Source organism: Mustela nigripes, chromosome 15 (genome assembly GCF_022355385.1).
Source record: "Mustela nigripes isolate SB6536 chromosome 15, MUSNIG.SB6536, whole genome shotgun sequence".
Lineage (NCBI taxonomy): Eukaryota > Metazoa > Chordata > Mammalia > Carnivora > Mustelidae > Mustela > Mustela nigripes.
Window position 1 is genome coordinate 26,033,269 of NC_081571.1, and position 14,010 is coordinate 26,047,278.

At 42.6% G+C, this 14,010-nt stretch overlaps 1 protein-coding gene across 3 annotated transcripts in view; it reads left to right on the forward strand.

Annotated features, from left to right (window-relative positions):
* The window catches only part of MED4 (mediator complex subunit 4), a 44,436-nt gene that overhangs the window by 14,560 nt on the left and 15,866 nt on the right, over positions 1-14,010 (forward strand). For 2 of the 3 annotated variants that reach the window (XM_059377550.1, XM_059377552.1), the window contains 2 exons: positions 10,838-10,943; positions 12,178-12,344. In XM_059377550.1, coding sequence (XP_059233533.1) covers positions 12,220-12,344 — 125 coding nt within the window. In that variant the 5' untranslated portion in view covers positions 10,838-10,943; positions 12,178-12,219. Of the gene's footprint in view, positions 1-10,837; positions 10,944-12,177; positions 12,345-14,010 lie in introns of those variants that run through there. The other variant, XM_059377553.1, reaches the window with a different exon arrangement.

A 14,010-nucleotide genomic window follows, 5' to 3' on the forward strand; every position in this document is an offset into this window, starting at 1 on the left:
TTTGTTGAGGAATGACACGGTAGTCCTGCCAGAACCTGAGAAATACCTTTGGAGCCCTTTGCACAGCACATTGGCCCGGCAGGAGCATTGTGTACAAGTCGATCTTGGAAGTGGATGGATTGCCTGGTCATCCAGCAAATGAGGCATTACGCGTTTGTCTGGTTGAGAAGAGATAAAAAGCATGGATCAGACACAGTGAAATGTGGCCAACGTTTGGCAGGGGCTTTCCAATGAAAATAAAAGGTCTTAACAAAGAGTGGAGCTTGCATTTTCAGATCTCCTAGGAGAGAGAATTTGGTGTCTGTAATTAGAAATTTTATATCAGGTGTTAGATTCACAAAATGGGCCGGCCACTCTCTGGAAGCCTGACTGCCGAGGACAGAGAGTCACTGTGCTCACGGCTGGGTTGGGGCTGCCTGAGGGGAGTAACTTGTGGGTTGGTTTGAGGACCAGACCTGGCTGAGGCCCAGCATGTCGAAGAGCAACAAGTTATCCAAGAAGAGGCAAGGGCCAAGCACCAGAGAATCTGCAAAGACAAAGAAGCTACTGTTCAACCCTGACAAGTGCCAAGAAACCTCCTTTAACCTCATTGCTTTTATTCAAACATTTAGCAGGAAACTCATCCTTATGCCTTTCATGGTAAAAATCTTCTGGCCAGCGTTAAAATCAGATAACACAAGGATAGATGTATTTGAAAGTAAATGGAAAAATGGGAAAGAATGATGATGTCGTTCTCTTAAGAAGTCTCAGTGGGCTGGGAATTTGGTGGTTTTGAGGTGAATTCAATTCTTCATTTCCTGGCACTTGGATATTTATCTCTGCCTTTGCAGGGGATACAGTGACTCATTTGCACACAGGGTCATACAGTGCTTTCTGGATGGTGATAAACATTCAGAGAGACAAGGTTCAGGTGATCTGAGGCCAATTTTACCGATTGAACTACAGTGTTTAGCTCATAGGGTGTTTTCCTAAATTAAATCAAATCAGTAAACATTTATCAAGCATCTGCCTATCATATGAGGGGCTAATATGCAAAAATGAACAGGATTTGAAATGCAGGGAAATGAAAAACAAACTGGCAGCATGGAGATTATAGTTAATCTTTTTCTGAATTGTCTCCACAGTTAGATACAGGAAGGGAAAGAACTTTGTAACAGCCAAAAGGGAAACTTTTCTGGGAAATCTCCCTTAATCTAGCCAAAACAAATATTTAGATCTGGGAGAAAACAAAAGTTAAAGTGAATGTAAAACTGGTCTCCACATTAATATGCTAAGAAAGTCAACCAACTTTAATAAAAATACTGAACCTTTACTATGCAGTAGGTACTGGTTCTATGAAATTAATAAGACTTGGCCAACATGCAAATTTAAACATGTATTATTCCATGTATTATTCCATACAGGAAGATGTTCCATTGTCCTCATTTGGGGGGGGGGTTGTTGTTGTTGTTTAGAGATATTAGTTAAAGAAGAATTTTTTTTAAATATTATATTTGAAACTCATGAATTTGGCAAAATCTATTATGGATTCCCTGTGTATCGACAGAAGCCATGTGGGTCATGGTATAATTAGGTGGATTTGTACTTGGTTAATTGGCCATAACCAGCTGCATTGGTTTGTTGAATGATGGCTGCAGCACCCCTGAAGATTCTTTTCTTTTCTTTTTTTTAAGATTTATTTATTTATGAGAGAGAGAGAGTTTGCAGAAGGGAGGGGAAAGGAGGGGAGGGAAGAGGGAGAATCTTTTTTTTTTTTTTAAGATTTTATTTATTCATTCGATAGAGATCACTAGTAGGCAGAGAGGCAGGCAGAGAGAGAGAGAGAGAAGCAGGCTCCCTGCTGAGCAGAAAGCCAGATTCGGGGCTTGATCCCAGGACCCTGAGATCATGACCCGAGCTGAAGGCAGAAGCTTTAACCCACTGAGCCACCCAGGCGCCTGGGAGAGAGAATCTTAAGCAGACTCCCCGCTGAACCTGGAGACCAACACATGCAGAGCTCAATCTCACAACCCTGAGATCATGACCTGAGTTGAAACCAAGAGTCAGATGCTTAACCGACTAAGCCACTCAGGTACCCTGTCCCAGATGATTCTTGAAGACATTCAGGCTGTTGGGGCTAACTGAAATATCACATACCTTTGTTTTGCATTGGAATTATACTGACTTTATTCAGCCAACACTAGCTGAGAAAAGCAGCAATGAACATTTAGAATGTATGCAATTCATTCATTCCTCCAGCTAACCTAAATTATATCCTTAAATCAGATTATACCACTAGAAGGTATATTCCAGGACATTAAGTTAGCCTTTCACAAAACTGTCTTTCTTGGCCCCAGAGGGTTCTGTGAGGCAAGGCTTCCAGAAAAAAAGGGATATGAAAACTCCTGATAGGTTGGAACTTCTGTAAAAATAAATAGAGAATTATTGTGAGAGATTACAAGAAGAAAAAGAAATAGACATTACTAGAAAAACCAAAAGCTGTATAAGAGGGGATAATGACATTAATATCCTGCTTTGTTCTACTCAAATGACAATTATACATATTATTATATCATAAACATCGTTGAGCACTTAGCCATGGTTTAATGGTAGTTTACCTGAAAAATACTAGATTTTTATTTTTAAGAGATAGACCTTGCACTCTCTGGGGAGTGGGGAGGAAGGACGGAGGGAGCGGGAGAGAGATATAAGCAAGTTGCACACTCAGTGTGGAGTACAGTTCAGGACCCTGAGATCATGACCTGAGCTGAAAACAAGAGTTGAACACTTAACCAACGGAGCCACCCAGACACCCCCAGAATTTTTTTTTAAATATTTTATTTAGTTGTCATGTCTCCTAGAGCGCCTCTTGATTGGGCCAGTTTCTCAGACTTTCCTTGGTTTCAATGGCCTTGACATCTTGGAGAAGTCAGCTGCTTTGCAGAATGTCCCTCAGTTGGATTTGTTTGATGAGGTTATGAGTCTGGAGGAAGATTACAACAGAAAAATGCCATTCTCATCATATTATATCAATAGCACTTACTACATATATATATACATATATATGTATATATATATATATATACCACATCTTCTTTATCCGTTCATCTGTTGATGGACATCTAGATTCTTTCCATAGTTTGGCTATTGTGGACATTGCTGCTATAAACATTCGGGTGCATGTAACATATAATGTATTATTTGTTTCAGAGGTGCAGGTCTGTGACTTATCAGATGATTTTGCCTGCATTCCCTCCTAGGGTCTTCCAACTTCCAAAATAATTTGTTATATTTGTATACATTAAGGTTCACTCTTTGTGCTGTAAAGTTCTATGAGATTTTATAATGCATAGTGTCATGTATCCATTGCAACATCATACAGAATAGTTCACCACCCTAAAAAATCCTCTGTGCTTCACCTTTTCAACCCTCTCCACTTCCTGAGCCCTTGGCGACCACTGATCTCTTTACCATTTCAACAGTTAAGCTTCTTTTAGAATGTAATATAAATGGAATCATAGAGAAGGTAGCCTTTTTGGACTGGTTTCTTTCATTTAACAATATGTATTTAAGATTCTTTCATTCATCGCTTGGCTTGATAGCTCATTCTTTTTTATTGACAAATAGTAATATATTATATGGATATATATTCTATTGATTATCCAACATATTGAAAGACATACTGGTTGTTTCCACTTAAAAATTATTTTTTTTAGGGGCGCACGGGTGGCTCAGTGGGTTAAAGCCTCTGCCACGGCTTGGGTCATGATAATTTTTTTTAAAGATTCTATTTATTGGGACGCCTGGGTGGCTCAGTTGGTTGGACGACTGCCTTCGGCTCAGGTCATGATCCCGGAATCCCGGAATCGAGTCCCGCATCAGGCTCCCAGCTCCATGGGGAGTCTGCTTCTCCCTCTGACCTTCTCCTCTCTCATGCTCTCTCTCTCACTGTCTCTCTCTCAAATGAATAAATAAAATCTTAAAAAAAGAGATTCTATTTATTTAACAGAGATCAAAAGTAGGCAGAGAGGCAGGCAGAGAGAAGAGAGGAGGAAACAGGTTCCCTGCTGAGCAGAGAGCCGGATGCGGGGCTCAATCCCAGGACTCTGGGATCACGACCCGAGCCGTGGCAGAGGCTTTAACCCACTGAGCCACCCAGGGGCCCCTTAAAAATTATTTTAATAAATTGCAAACTTAAAATGAATCAGCAAAAATTTATATATAAATATCAAGCACAATATTTAAGCCCTTTAAAAAAAATGAATTATTCAAGTTTTATTTTGAAATCTAAAACTAAGATTTTTGAAATGTATATTTGAAAACATAACTTCTTTAGTTCTGTAAAAACAGTTCACATTGAGAAAAAGAATGAAAAAAGAAAAACCTTGATGGTCTGTTCTGTGAAAAAGAGTATAAATGTATAACTTGTGTAATACATTTGTAGTACTTATGTATTACTTACTATTCAGAAGACAGGTTAGACCCAATGTGTGGTAATTATCTTGATGTACCTTTGGGCTTAAAATGAATGAAAATGGCTGATAGGTGAGGAGGGCAGCTTTCTTCTACCAGGAAACGTTTAATCACGGGCTGGGGTCAGACCAGAGCAGATGACCTCTCAGTTCTCTTTCAGCTTTTATTCCATAACCTGGGCTTCTACTAATGAGCGCAACATGTTTTTAATTGCTTTAGCTCATCATGCACAAATTGATGCTGCTAATGTAAATGCATTTAGTTTAGTACTTTTCATGCCCCCCAAGAAACCCTTAGCAATTTGCTTTATGTATGAGAAGAAATGAACCCCTATCTCCTTAGAATCAAATTGAGAACATCTATTCATTCAAACCAGTAGTATTAGTTTCCTAGGGCTGCTGTAATAAATTGGCAGAACCAGAGGCACCTGAGTGGCACAGTCAGTTAAGCAACCAACTCTTGGTTTCAGCACAGGTTGTGATCTCAGGGTCTTGAGATCAAGCCCTGCATCAGGCTCTACACTCAACACAGAATCTTTTTCCTCTCCCTCTGTTTCTCTCCCTGCCCTGCCACACCCTCCCCCGCCCCCTGCCAGCTCACTCTCTCATTCTCTCAAATAAAGAAAGAAATAAAAATCTAAAAAAAAAAGTTGGTGAGATATTTTTATCATTCTCTATCTGACATTAACTCCTTAGTCTAGTTTTTCCTTCCTGTAGCCCTGCCAGTCTTTCTGCCCCAAGTGCTTTCTAAGAAATTTCTGCTTTCACTTCCTCCAGGAAGACTTCCCTGACCACTGTTGTCTTACTCACCCTTACAGGCCCAGCATCTAGTGTGGTCCCTGGCATGTGAACAGAGTTTAATGAATATTTGTTGAAAAAATAAATGAACCTATGAAAGGAGAACAATAATGTTATCCACCTTTCTTTTGAGTTATGGAGAAGTGGTTAGTTTTCAATGATGCCTGGGGAATTTCAGGAAGATGAGACTTCATAGGAGGTCTGTTCATTCTAGAAAACCTTTCCATTGAAACCACATCACAAATATTTAAAGAAAATAAGATGTTTAACCTAAACTGTTTTGTTTCTTGTATTCTCGAGGACCAAGAATGTAGGGAATTAAAGATAAATGCCACGCTTTCCATGGAGCCAATTATTTTAATTAACATCGAGCAATTCTGGACAATGGAAGTTTTTTGTTGTGTCGTGTTTGGGAATGAGGAGGATTGAGTTCTTCTGATGAGGCTCCATGATATCACTAGGACGGTGGGTGAAAGAGATAAGAGGCTTTATTCAGACTGTGAAACTTCTGTTGTTGTAGAGAAGCCCCAGTTGGATTTACCAGAGATAACTGGCTTAATGAAAAGGAGTTTAGGGCCCCCTGGGAGGTTTAGTAGGTTAAGCGGGTGACTCTTGATTTTGATTCAGATCATAATCTCAGGGTTGTAAGATCGAGCCCCACATCTGGCTCCATGCTAAGTGCTGAATCTGCTTGAGATTCTCTCTCTTCCTTTCCCTCTGCCCCCCTGCCAAAGGCAATTTAAGGGCACATTTGAGGCTTTGAAATTGACTTAAAAATTGAAGTTGCTGTCCTAAAAGCCAGCTAGTTGCTGAGAAACCACCTCTTCCCACAGTAGCTTTTTGAGAGGTAATTCATGGTTTCAAAAACCATAAATGGTGTTTTTGAGACAGAAGCTTTATCCTGAATTGAATGTTATTTTCACCTGGGGTTAGAGGCTCGGAGGCCCAAGTGCTAAAGTAGAGTTTCAAGGTTTTTTCCTCTTGAAGAGAGTTAATGAATGTATTGGACTTGTTTTCTCATGGTCTGACTACTGGGAGAGAATTGCCTGACTCTAACTCTCTAGCCCACACTTAATGGGTTTGACCTTGAACATGAACCCTCAAACTTACTCTGGTAACTGGCTGGGGAAACAAGCTTCAGGACTAGTGTTTGTTGGATTGCAGAGTAACCGTGACCACTGTCAATGGAATATTCCACTTCTGGTGGAGGATTTTATAAATATTTGGAGTTGCTTTTGAGAATCTCCAAGGTGAATATGGACAGAAAAGACTGAAAATAAGGTTTTACCATTTAGAGGCAAAACTACAGATATCTAAGTTTGTTTGGTGATTTTTAGCACCTCTGTCAACAACAAACCCAGCAACAATCATTGGTGCCCACTTTGCGTCAGGCAACATTTTGGCACTGGGGTCATATCAGTGCCCCCACCTTGCTTACATTCCAGAGGAAGCGATATTTAGCAAAACACACATCAACTAATAGAATGTTAGAAGATGACAAATGTTATGGAAAAAAGCGGAGCAGGGTAAAGAGAATGGAATGTGGGGGTAGAATGCAGTAGGAAAAATGACAACCAGATGGGCCTCCTTGAGAAAAGGAGATTCCTGCAGGAAGTGAGAAGTTAGCCATTTGACTAATAAGGGACCAACAGATGAAGGCAGGGAGACTAGCCAGTTGGGGGCCACTCAGGCAGGATGGTTCTGGTATGCTGTAGAATGGAATGGCTGGAGCAGAGTGAAAAGAGGGAAGAAGAAAAGGTCAGAAGGGCAATGCCAGGTCAAATGATGCTAGGTCTCATAGCCTAGCTCATGGTTTTACTCTGAGTGGAAGGGGAGCCACAGCAAAACTTTGATCAGAGGAATAACATGATCTGACTTGAGTTTTAAAGAGATCCCTATACTGCTGTGTTGGAAATAGCCCACAGATGTGAGGGGAGAGCCAGAGAGAACAGTGGGAAGGCAATCTCAGGAAGTGCAGCTGAGGGATGATGGAGATGTGGACCTGTGATCAGAAGTAAAAAATCGAGATGTGGACCAGTTATGGGCATGTGCTGACGGTAGAACTATCTTGATTTCTGGGTGAATGTGGTGCATGAGAAACAAGGAGGCAAAACCCTATGTTTTTTTGCCTGGACGAGGAAAATGAAGAAGCTGCTATCAACTGGGTTGAGGGGGGCCGCAGGTAGTGCCGTGTGTCTTGGGAGCGAGGGGTGTAGATCAGGAATTCAGTTTTGTCTACCCAAGTGCAAGTAACAGCCAGTCTTAAGAGCTAACTTGCCTCAAGCTTATGCGCTCCTTGCTTGCTGACCCAAGCCCCTTGGCGTGCAGGGGACTAACCTACTTCCCTTGAGACTCGCACACCACTGGCCTTGAGGAGTGAAGGACCAGAATTTCCCAGAAGATAAGCCTGACCACACTGGAAAGAAAACAGCTGCAGCTGATGCCAGCAAGGCTATTCAGGGTCATGTCCACCCTGGACTAACTGCCCGGGCACCTGCTTCTCCTGTACAGAGCAGCCCCCTTCCCTGCCCCCCCTCACTATCCTGCCTTCCCTTTTAAGCCCTTGCGGCTTCTCCTGGACAGGGAGGATGGTCTTCGGGGCATTAGTCCACTGTCTTCCCAGGTTGCCTCCTTCCTGAAATAGAACAACCTTTCCCTTCCCAAAAGTACTGCCATCTCAAGTATTGGTTTTCCAGGAGGGTGTTAGCCCTACCTGAGTTCAGAACTGTTTCTCTGTGCAGTAACAGAAGGTAAGTAGTAGGAACTGAACATACAAACCTGAGTTCAGAGGTCAGGTCAAGGTGGGAAATACACATTTGGGAGTCAGCTTACAGGTATTATTTAAAAGGACACCTGAGTGGCTCAGTCGGTTAAGCATCTGTCTTCAGTTCCAGTCATGATTTCAAGGTCCTGGGATGGAGCCCCACATCAGGCCCCTGCTTCATGGGGAGTCTGCTGCTTCTTTTGTCCCTAGCCCTGTCCATGCTCTATTTCTTTCAAATAAATAAGTAAAGTATTTTTAAACTTTTTTAAAAATAGAGCCTCTGGGCTGGGTGAGATGACCAAAAGTGAGTTGGTGGAAATGAGGACCAAGAAGTGTCCCCCAAATGCTCCTCTGTGTAGAGTCAGGGTGGAGAGGAGGAACCACCCAGAGAGACTGAGAGGAGAGACCAGGGAGCAAGGACAAAAATGAAGAGAGCCTGGCATGCTAGAAATCCAAGTGGAGAAAGTGTTCTCCAGGATAAGGGAATGATTGACAGGCGCAGGGCTGCAGAGCCTCGAGCACAATGCATGCCCGCCGTTACCTGCAGCAACACGGGGGTTTTCAATGACCTTGCAATCTGAGTGAGGATGAAAACTAATTGAAGTGGATATAAGGAAGGAATGGAATTGGAATCAAAATATTTAGATAACTCTTTGTAGGTGTTTCGCTGCAGAAGGAAGCAAAGAAGTGAAGCGGTTGCTCGTGCAGAAAGTGGGGTAAGAGTGTTCTAAAAACAGGAAAATAGCAGCAGATATGGTGATGGGAATGATAAGTACAAGATGAAACATTGACAGTTGGGAGGTGGGTGGACCACTGGTACAAAGCCTTCAGAGAGAGAGGGCTACGGGGAGAGAATGTTCTCTGACTTGGAGCAGGGAAAGGGCATGGGCAGTAGCTGGTCCAGCTGCAGGGCAGAGGGGAACAATGCTGGTGGCCAGACACTCGTGGTGGCTGCAATGTGTGGGTGTTCAGGTTTCTCCTCTTTCTCAGCGAGTTAGAATTCAAGGTCCTAAGTTGAGAGTGGGAATCTAGGGGAAGGAAGTGTTGAAGGTTTGGAGAAAGAGGAAATAGTGAGAAATCGTGTCTAGGGCAGTGGAGAGGGTCTGAACAAGGACGCACAGTCTCATGTACAGCCATTTGCAGCTTGTGTAGCCTAATGCATGCTCTAGCCAAGGGACAAATAAAAATAAAGTCAGGGAGGTCAAAGGTATATGCAAGGCATTGTTTAGAAATCTCCAGATGTCCATTGACTTGCAACCTCTCTGCGTTAGTCTGTTAAGGTTCTTATAACAAGATACCCCAGACTGGCTTCAACAACAGACGTTTATTTTCTCACAGTTTTGGAGGTGGGAAGTCCAAGGTTCGGTTTGGTTTCTTCTGAGGTTTGTCTCATTGGCTTGCAGAAGGTCACCTTCTGGCTGTCTTCACATATTTCTGTAAAAACACAGATCAGATTAGACCAGGACGACCCTGTCAGGGTCATGACCCTGTTAGCCTCATTTTAACTTAATCCCTTTGAAGGCCCTATCTCCAAACACAGTTACATTTGGAGGTACTGGGGTATCAGGGCTTCGTTACATGAATTTTGAGGGCACACAATTTAAACCACAACATTGTCCATCTATGCAATGCATCCCAGAGAATCATCTCAACATACACTTTACTTGTGTATGTTTGCTTTAACTTTCTGTCCGCAGAATACAAAATTTATACAGATTCTCCCTTTGGGAGCCTTAGATGGAAGGAGCTGTTTTTCTAAGAGGTAGGGTTGGTATCTTCCTTACTCTCCAATGTTTGCAAACTTTTTCAATCCACAGTAAAAATATAGACTTTGTATTTGACTCAGTACAGACACATATAAATATGTAACTGACAAGTTCGCACAAGTCAGTGCAATGTGCTTTGATGTCCAAGACATTTTCTGTTCTTCTCCATTTTATTTTTCAAATTTATTTGAGATAAACAAATAATAATTACATAGTTATAGATAAATAATAGTGCAGCAAGAAAAGAATGGGCTATTGATTTAACAAAAAATTGGATTCTATCCATTGAGAGGCCAGAAGGAGGGGAATGGGGCAGGAAGGAGAGATAAACTCCCTATTCAACATAACAGAAAAGAAATTCCTCAAAGAGTTGAATAGAGGTATAGAAAACATGCCAATTACTTTAAAATAGGGAAACAAAGCATAGAAGAAACAGTTAAGAATGGGCAGAGAAGCTGCCACTAGGGAGAGCAGGATGTCACAGGATATGAGGGCTGAGGAGGTGTGACCGAGAGCTTTTTGTTTTTTGGTAGCTTCTGAGCGGTATTTGACTTTTTAAACTTTATATATAGATTGCTTGATAAAAATGAAAAAGAATGTATAAAAATACACATAAGATATGTAGCCACCCTGTTCTGCAGACTTTTAGGGATAGGCCGGTTGAATTTCCTGCTACATACCCAAACCTCCACACCAAATGTTTATAGATTTTTACTCAAAATGCCAAACTGTGTATTCGCAAGTGCTTGCATTTTAGACCAGAGGTTCCCAATCCTTTTCCAATGTATGAAGACACCTGTTTCTTTAAAAAGAGAGATAGGCAGTTCTCCAAAAGAAGACTGTCCACTTGGTTAATTTTTTTTTTTAATCTATCTTCATTCTTTCAAATCCAAGTTTACCAAGCAACATTCTGGTGATAATTTTTCTTCCTGTATAAATTTGTCTGTAAGTAAAATTGTGTTTGGCATTATTACTTTTCCTTGTAAGTGAATAAATCAGCATTCCGTATTATACAGCAGTTTCTATGAATGGCTTTTTTTTTTTTTTTTTTTTTTTAGCATGAGTCTTCAAGAAAATCCTCAAGTCTGGGTGCCCAGCAGTAAGAAGGTTCAGCACTTCCAAAAGAACAGGCCGAAAGACAGGATGATGGAATGATGGATACAGGTACTCCTGCCTTAATCCCAGCTGTTCTGTAGGTGACATCTCTCCATCTTGTCTTTTAAAATCTCACACCCTAACCTGATACAGAACCCGCATTCCCCATACTGTTGCAACTTTGAGTTTTCCTGGTAGGGAAAGTCCCCAACTATAGTGTTCTCTCCAGGAAAAGTGGGCTAAGGTGGAGTTTTGACTTTAATTTGGAATCTATTTTATATTGATTATTTAAACCATTTTCATAAACTACCACTTACATATTATCTTGATTCATTCAACAGTCATCTCAATCAATGAACAAAACACTTTGTTGGGAGATATATGATTACAAAGATGGATTATGAGAATGTAGAAGTAACCCAAGTGTCTGAAAGGATAAGCCAAAGGTGGTATCTATATATAAGGGAATATTATTCAGCCTTGAAAAAGAAGGAAAGACTGACTCATGCTAAAACAGGGGTGAAAGTGGAAAACATTCACTAAGTGAAATAAGGCAATCCCCAAAAGACAAATACTGTATCATTTCATTTATTTGAGGTCCCTAGAGTTGTGAAATTCAGAGAGAGAGAAAGTAGAATGGTGGCTGTTAGAGGCTGGGGTAGGAAGGAATGGGGAGTTGTTATGGCACAGAGTTACAAGATGGAAAGAGGTTATGGATGATGAGGTTATGGGTGGTGGTCATAGTAGCATTATTACCACATGAATGTGCTTAATATCACTGAACTATATATTTAAATATGATTAACATGGTCAATTTTATGTTATGTATATTTTACTACAATAAAGAAAAAAAAAAAAAGACAGATTATGGCTCCTGTCATAGGGTGCTTACAACCTCTAGGAGAGGCCTAACAGCAAGGTTAGCATTATAGAGATGCAGACTAAAGATGTAGGTTAATGCTGAGGCCAGCCCATTTCACAAAGAAACTAATACGAGACGTAGGTCATTATACAATTTCCTCAAATGCTTCAGATCCGTTGAATCTCCCATTCCTACTTGAAAACCATAAGGCACAGGGCAACCTGACCGCCTTGCGCCTTTGTTTTCTGGCTCTCCTCCCTGGTTTGGACCTGAGAACCCCTCTGGCTCATCAGATGGCGCCGCCGCCCGCAGTGCATCTCCAGGTGCATAGGTGGCGCTGTGACCCTGGCCTCTTTACCACCACCACCTCCCCACCCTAGCCCACCCCGCCCCGCCTCGGTGACCCTTACTTCCGCCTCCGGAGCCCGCCTCTCCTCGTAGGAACCCAGCTGCGCAGTCTCCGGCCGCGGGCCTGTGGCGAGCATGGCGGCGTCTTCAAGTGGAGAGAAGGAGAAAGAGCGGCCGGGAGGCGGTTCTGGAGCGGCCGGCGGTAACAGCACGCGAGAGCGACTGCTGTCTGCCCTGGAAGATCTGGAGGTCTTGTCGAGGTAATGCCGTCGGCCTCAGGGCCTGACTGGGCTGGGCCCGGAGGACTGACTGTGGGTCTGCCGCCCGGGGTGGCAGGGTGGGTTCGCTTCTGGGGCTCCCCGGGGAGGCCGCGCTCCCAAAGACGGTGAGCGAGGTATCGTGGACTTGGTGTCCGCAGTCCTCCGGCTCTCCGAGACGGCAGCCCACTCCACCCTCCTTAGGGGACATTTTAGAAATGACAGTGATGCTGGAACCCCGACGTCGTCAGAACCGTAGCGGACCTTACAGGTCGCCAGTTGTGAGTACCTTCGTCCACGGACTCTCGACACACCTTTAAGGAAACCCCCCCTGGGTCCCAAACGCTGGGAGACGGTAGTGAGGGGGAGACTAGTTGCGGACACAGAGCACCTAGTGTCAAGGGGAAGTAACAGACGTAAACAGACATCATGGTGCGGAGCCTGTTCTTAACAGAGGTGTGCGCTCCGGGTTACTGAAACTCGAGGACTGTAGGTTCCCGTCTCAGTTGTAGTCAGGGCAGGCTTCTCGGAGAAAGGACTGCAGGGGAAGAAGGAGTTCACCGCATTCTGTAGGTAGCAGGTAGTTGGAATAGCAGGTGCAAACGCCTGGAGGCACGAGCACTCGCGACTTGGTGCAGTTGCAAGTTTGGGGCGGCTGGAGTTCAGCGAGTATGGAAGAGATAGAAGCTGGATGTCACTCCCCTTATTCTGCCATCGTTCGTGGTAGTTTGTGAAGTTGAAGCCTTTAACTCTGTTACATTCACTTGGATGCTGAAATTGTTTTGGTTCTTCCTCCTCAAAGGTTGCTCAGATTTGACCTATTGTTCCCATCCCCACCGTCCTATCTTTTGATGCAGCCTCCCTACAGTTTCACTTGGCTTTATGCTTCTGCGCTTTCTGTATTGCCACAGCAGAGCTATCTTTTTTTAAAAGCATCTCATGCCACTTTTTTCTGCTTTAAAAGAGTTGGTAGGTTCCTGATGCTCAGTGAGATACAGTCCAAATGTCTAGTCTAGTGTGTCACTTTTCCGTAAATAATGTTTACTTCTGAAGAAGTGACACCCCCTTTGGGAAGTAGTGGCTGCTGCCTTTTGTTCTGAGTGAATCTTGGTCTTTGAATTTCAAATCTTTGTCTTAGTATATTCAATGAACTATTACTTCTCACCCTTCTACTCTGGAGCCCAGTAAATTCATTTCTTTTCTGAGTTTACATGCAGTAACGTAATTTGTCTGTTTTGTGACCTGGTATATATTTCACATTCATCAAGTTCGGAAACTTTTTCTGAACCTAGGCATACAGGGTAAAGGTCTTTGAAAATTTCTTCTGACATTGGACAGCTTGGTAGTCAGTCTTAAGACCTTGCCTCTGGATTATTTGGCTATAGCTCTGTATACCTGAAGTGGTTTCCTGACGCTGTTGGTACCAACAGGAGTACATATACATGATCCTCACGCACTCTTCCACTTGAGATAACATAAATAAGTAATTTATCAATTGTGTAAAACTTGAGACCAAATTGAAATTGTCTTGTAAATTGATCGGTTTATCTCTCCCCCTCTTTGATTGTTTCCTTAATTCCCCAGTATAGGGTTTTCTGTTTGATGAAATGTATCAAGAATCTGTTTCTGAAACTTTCCCACCTCAACTTTCTAGCTGTGCATGATTAGT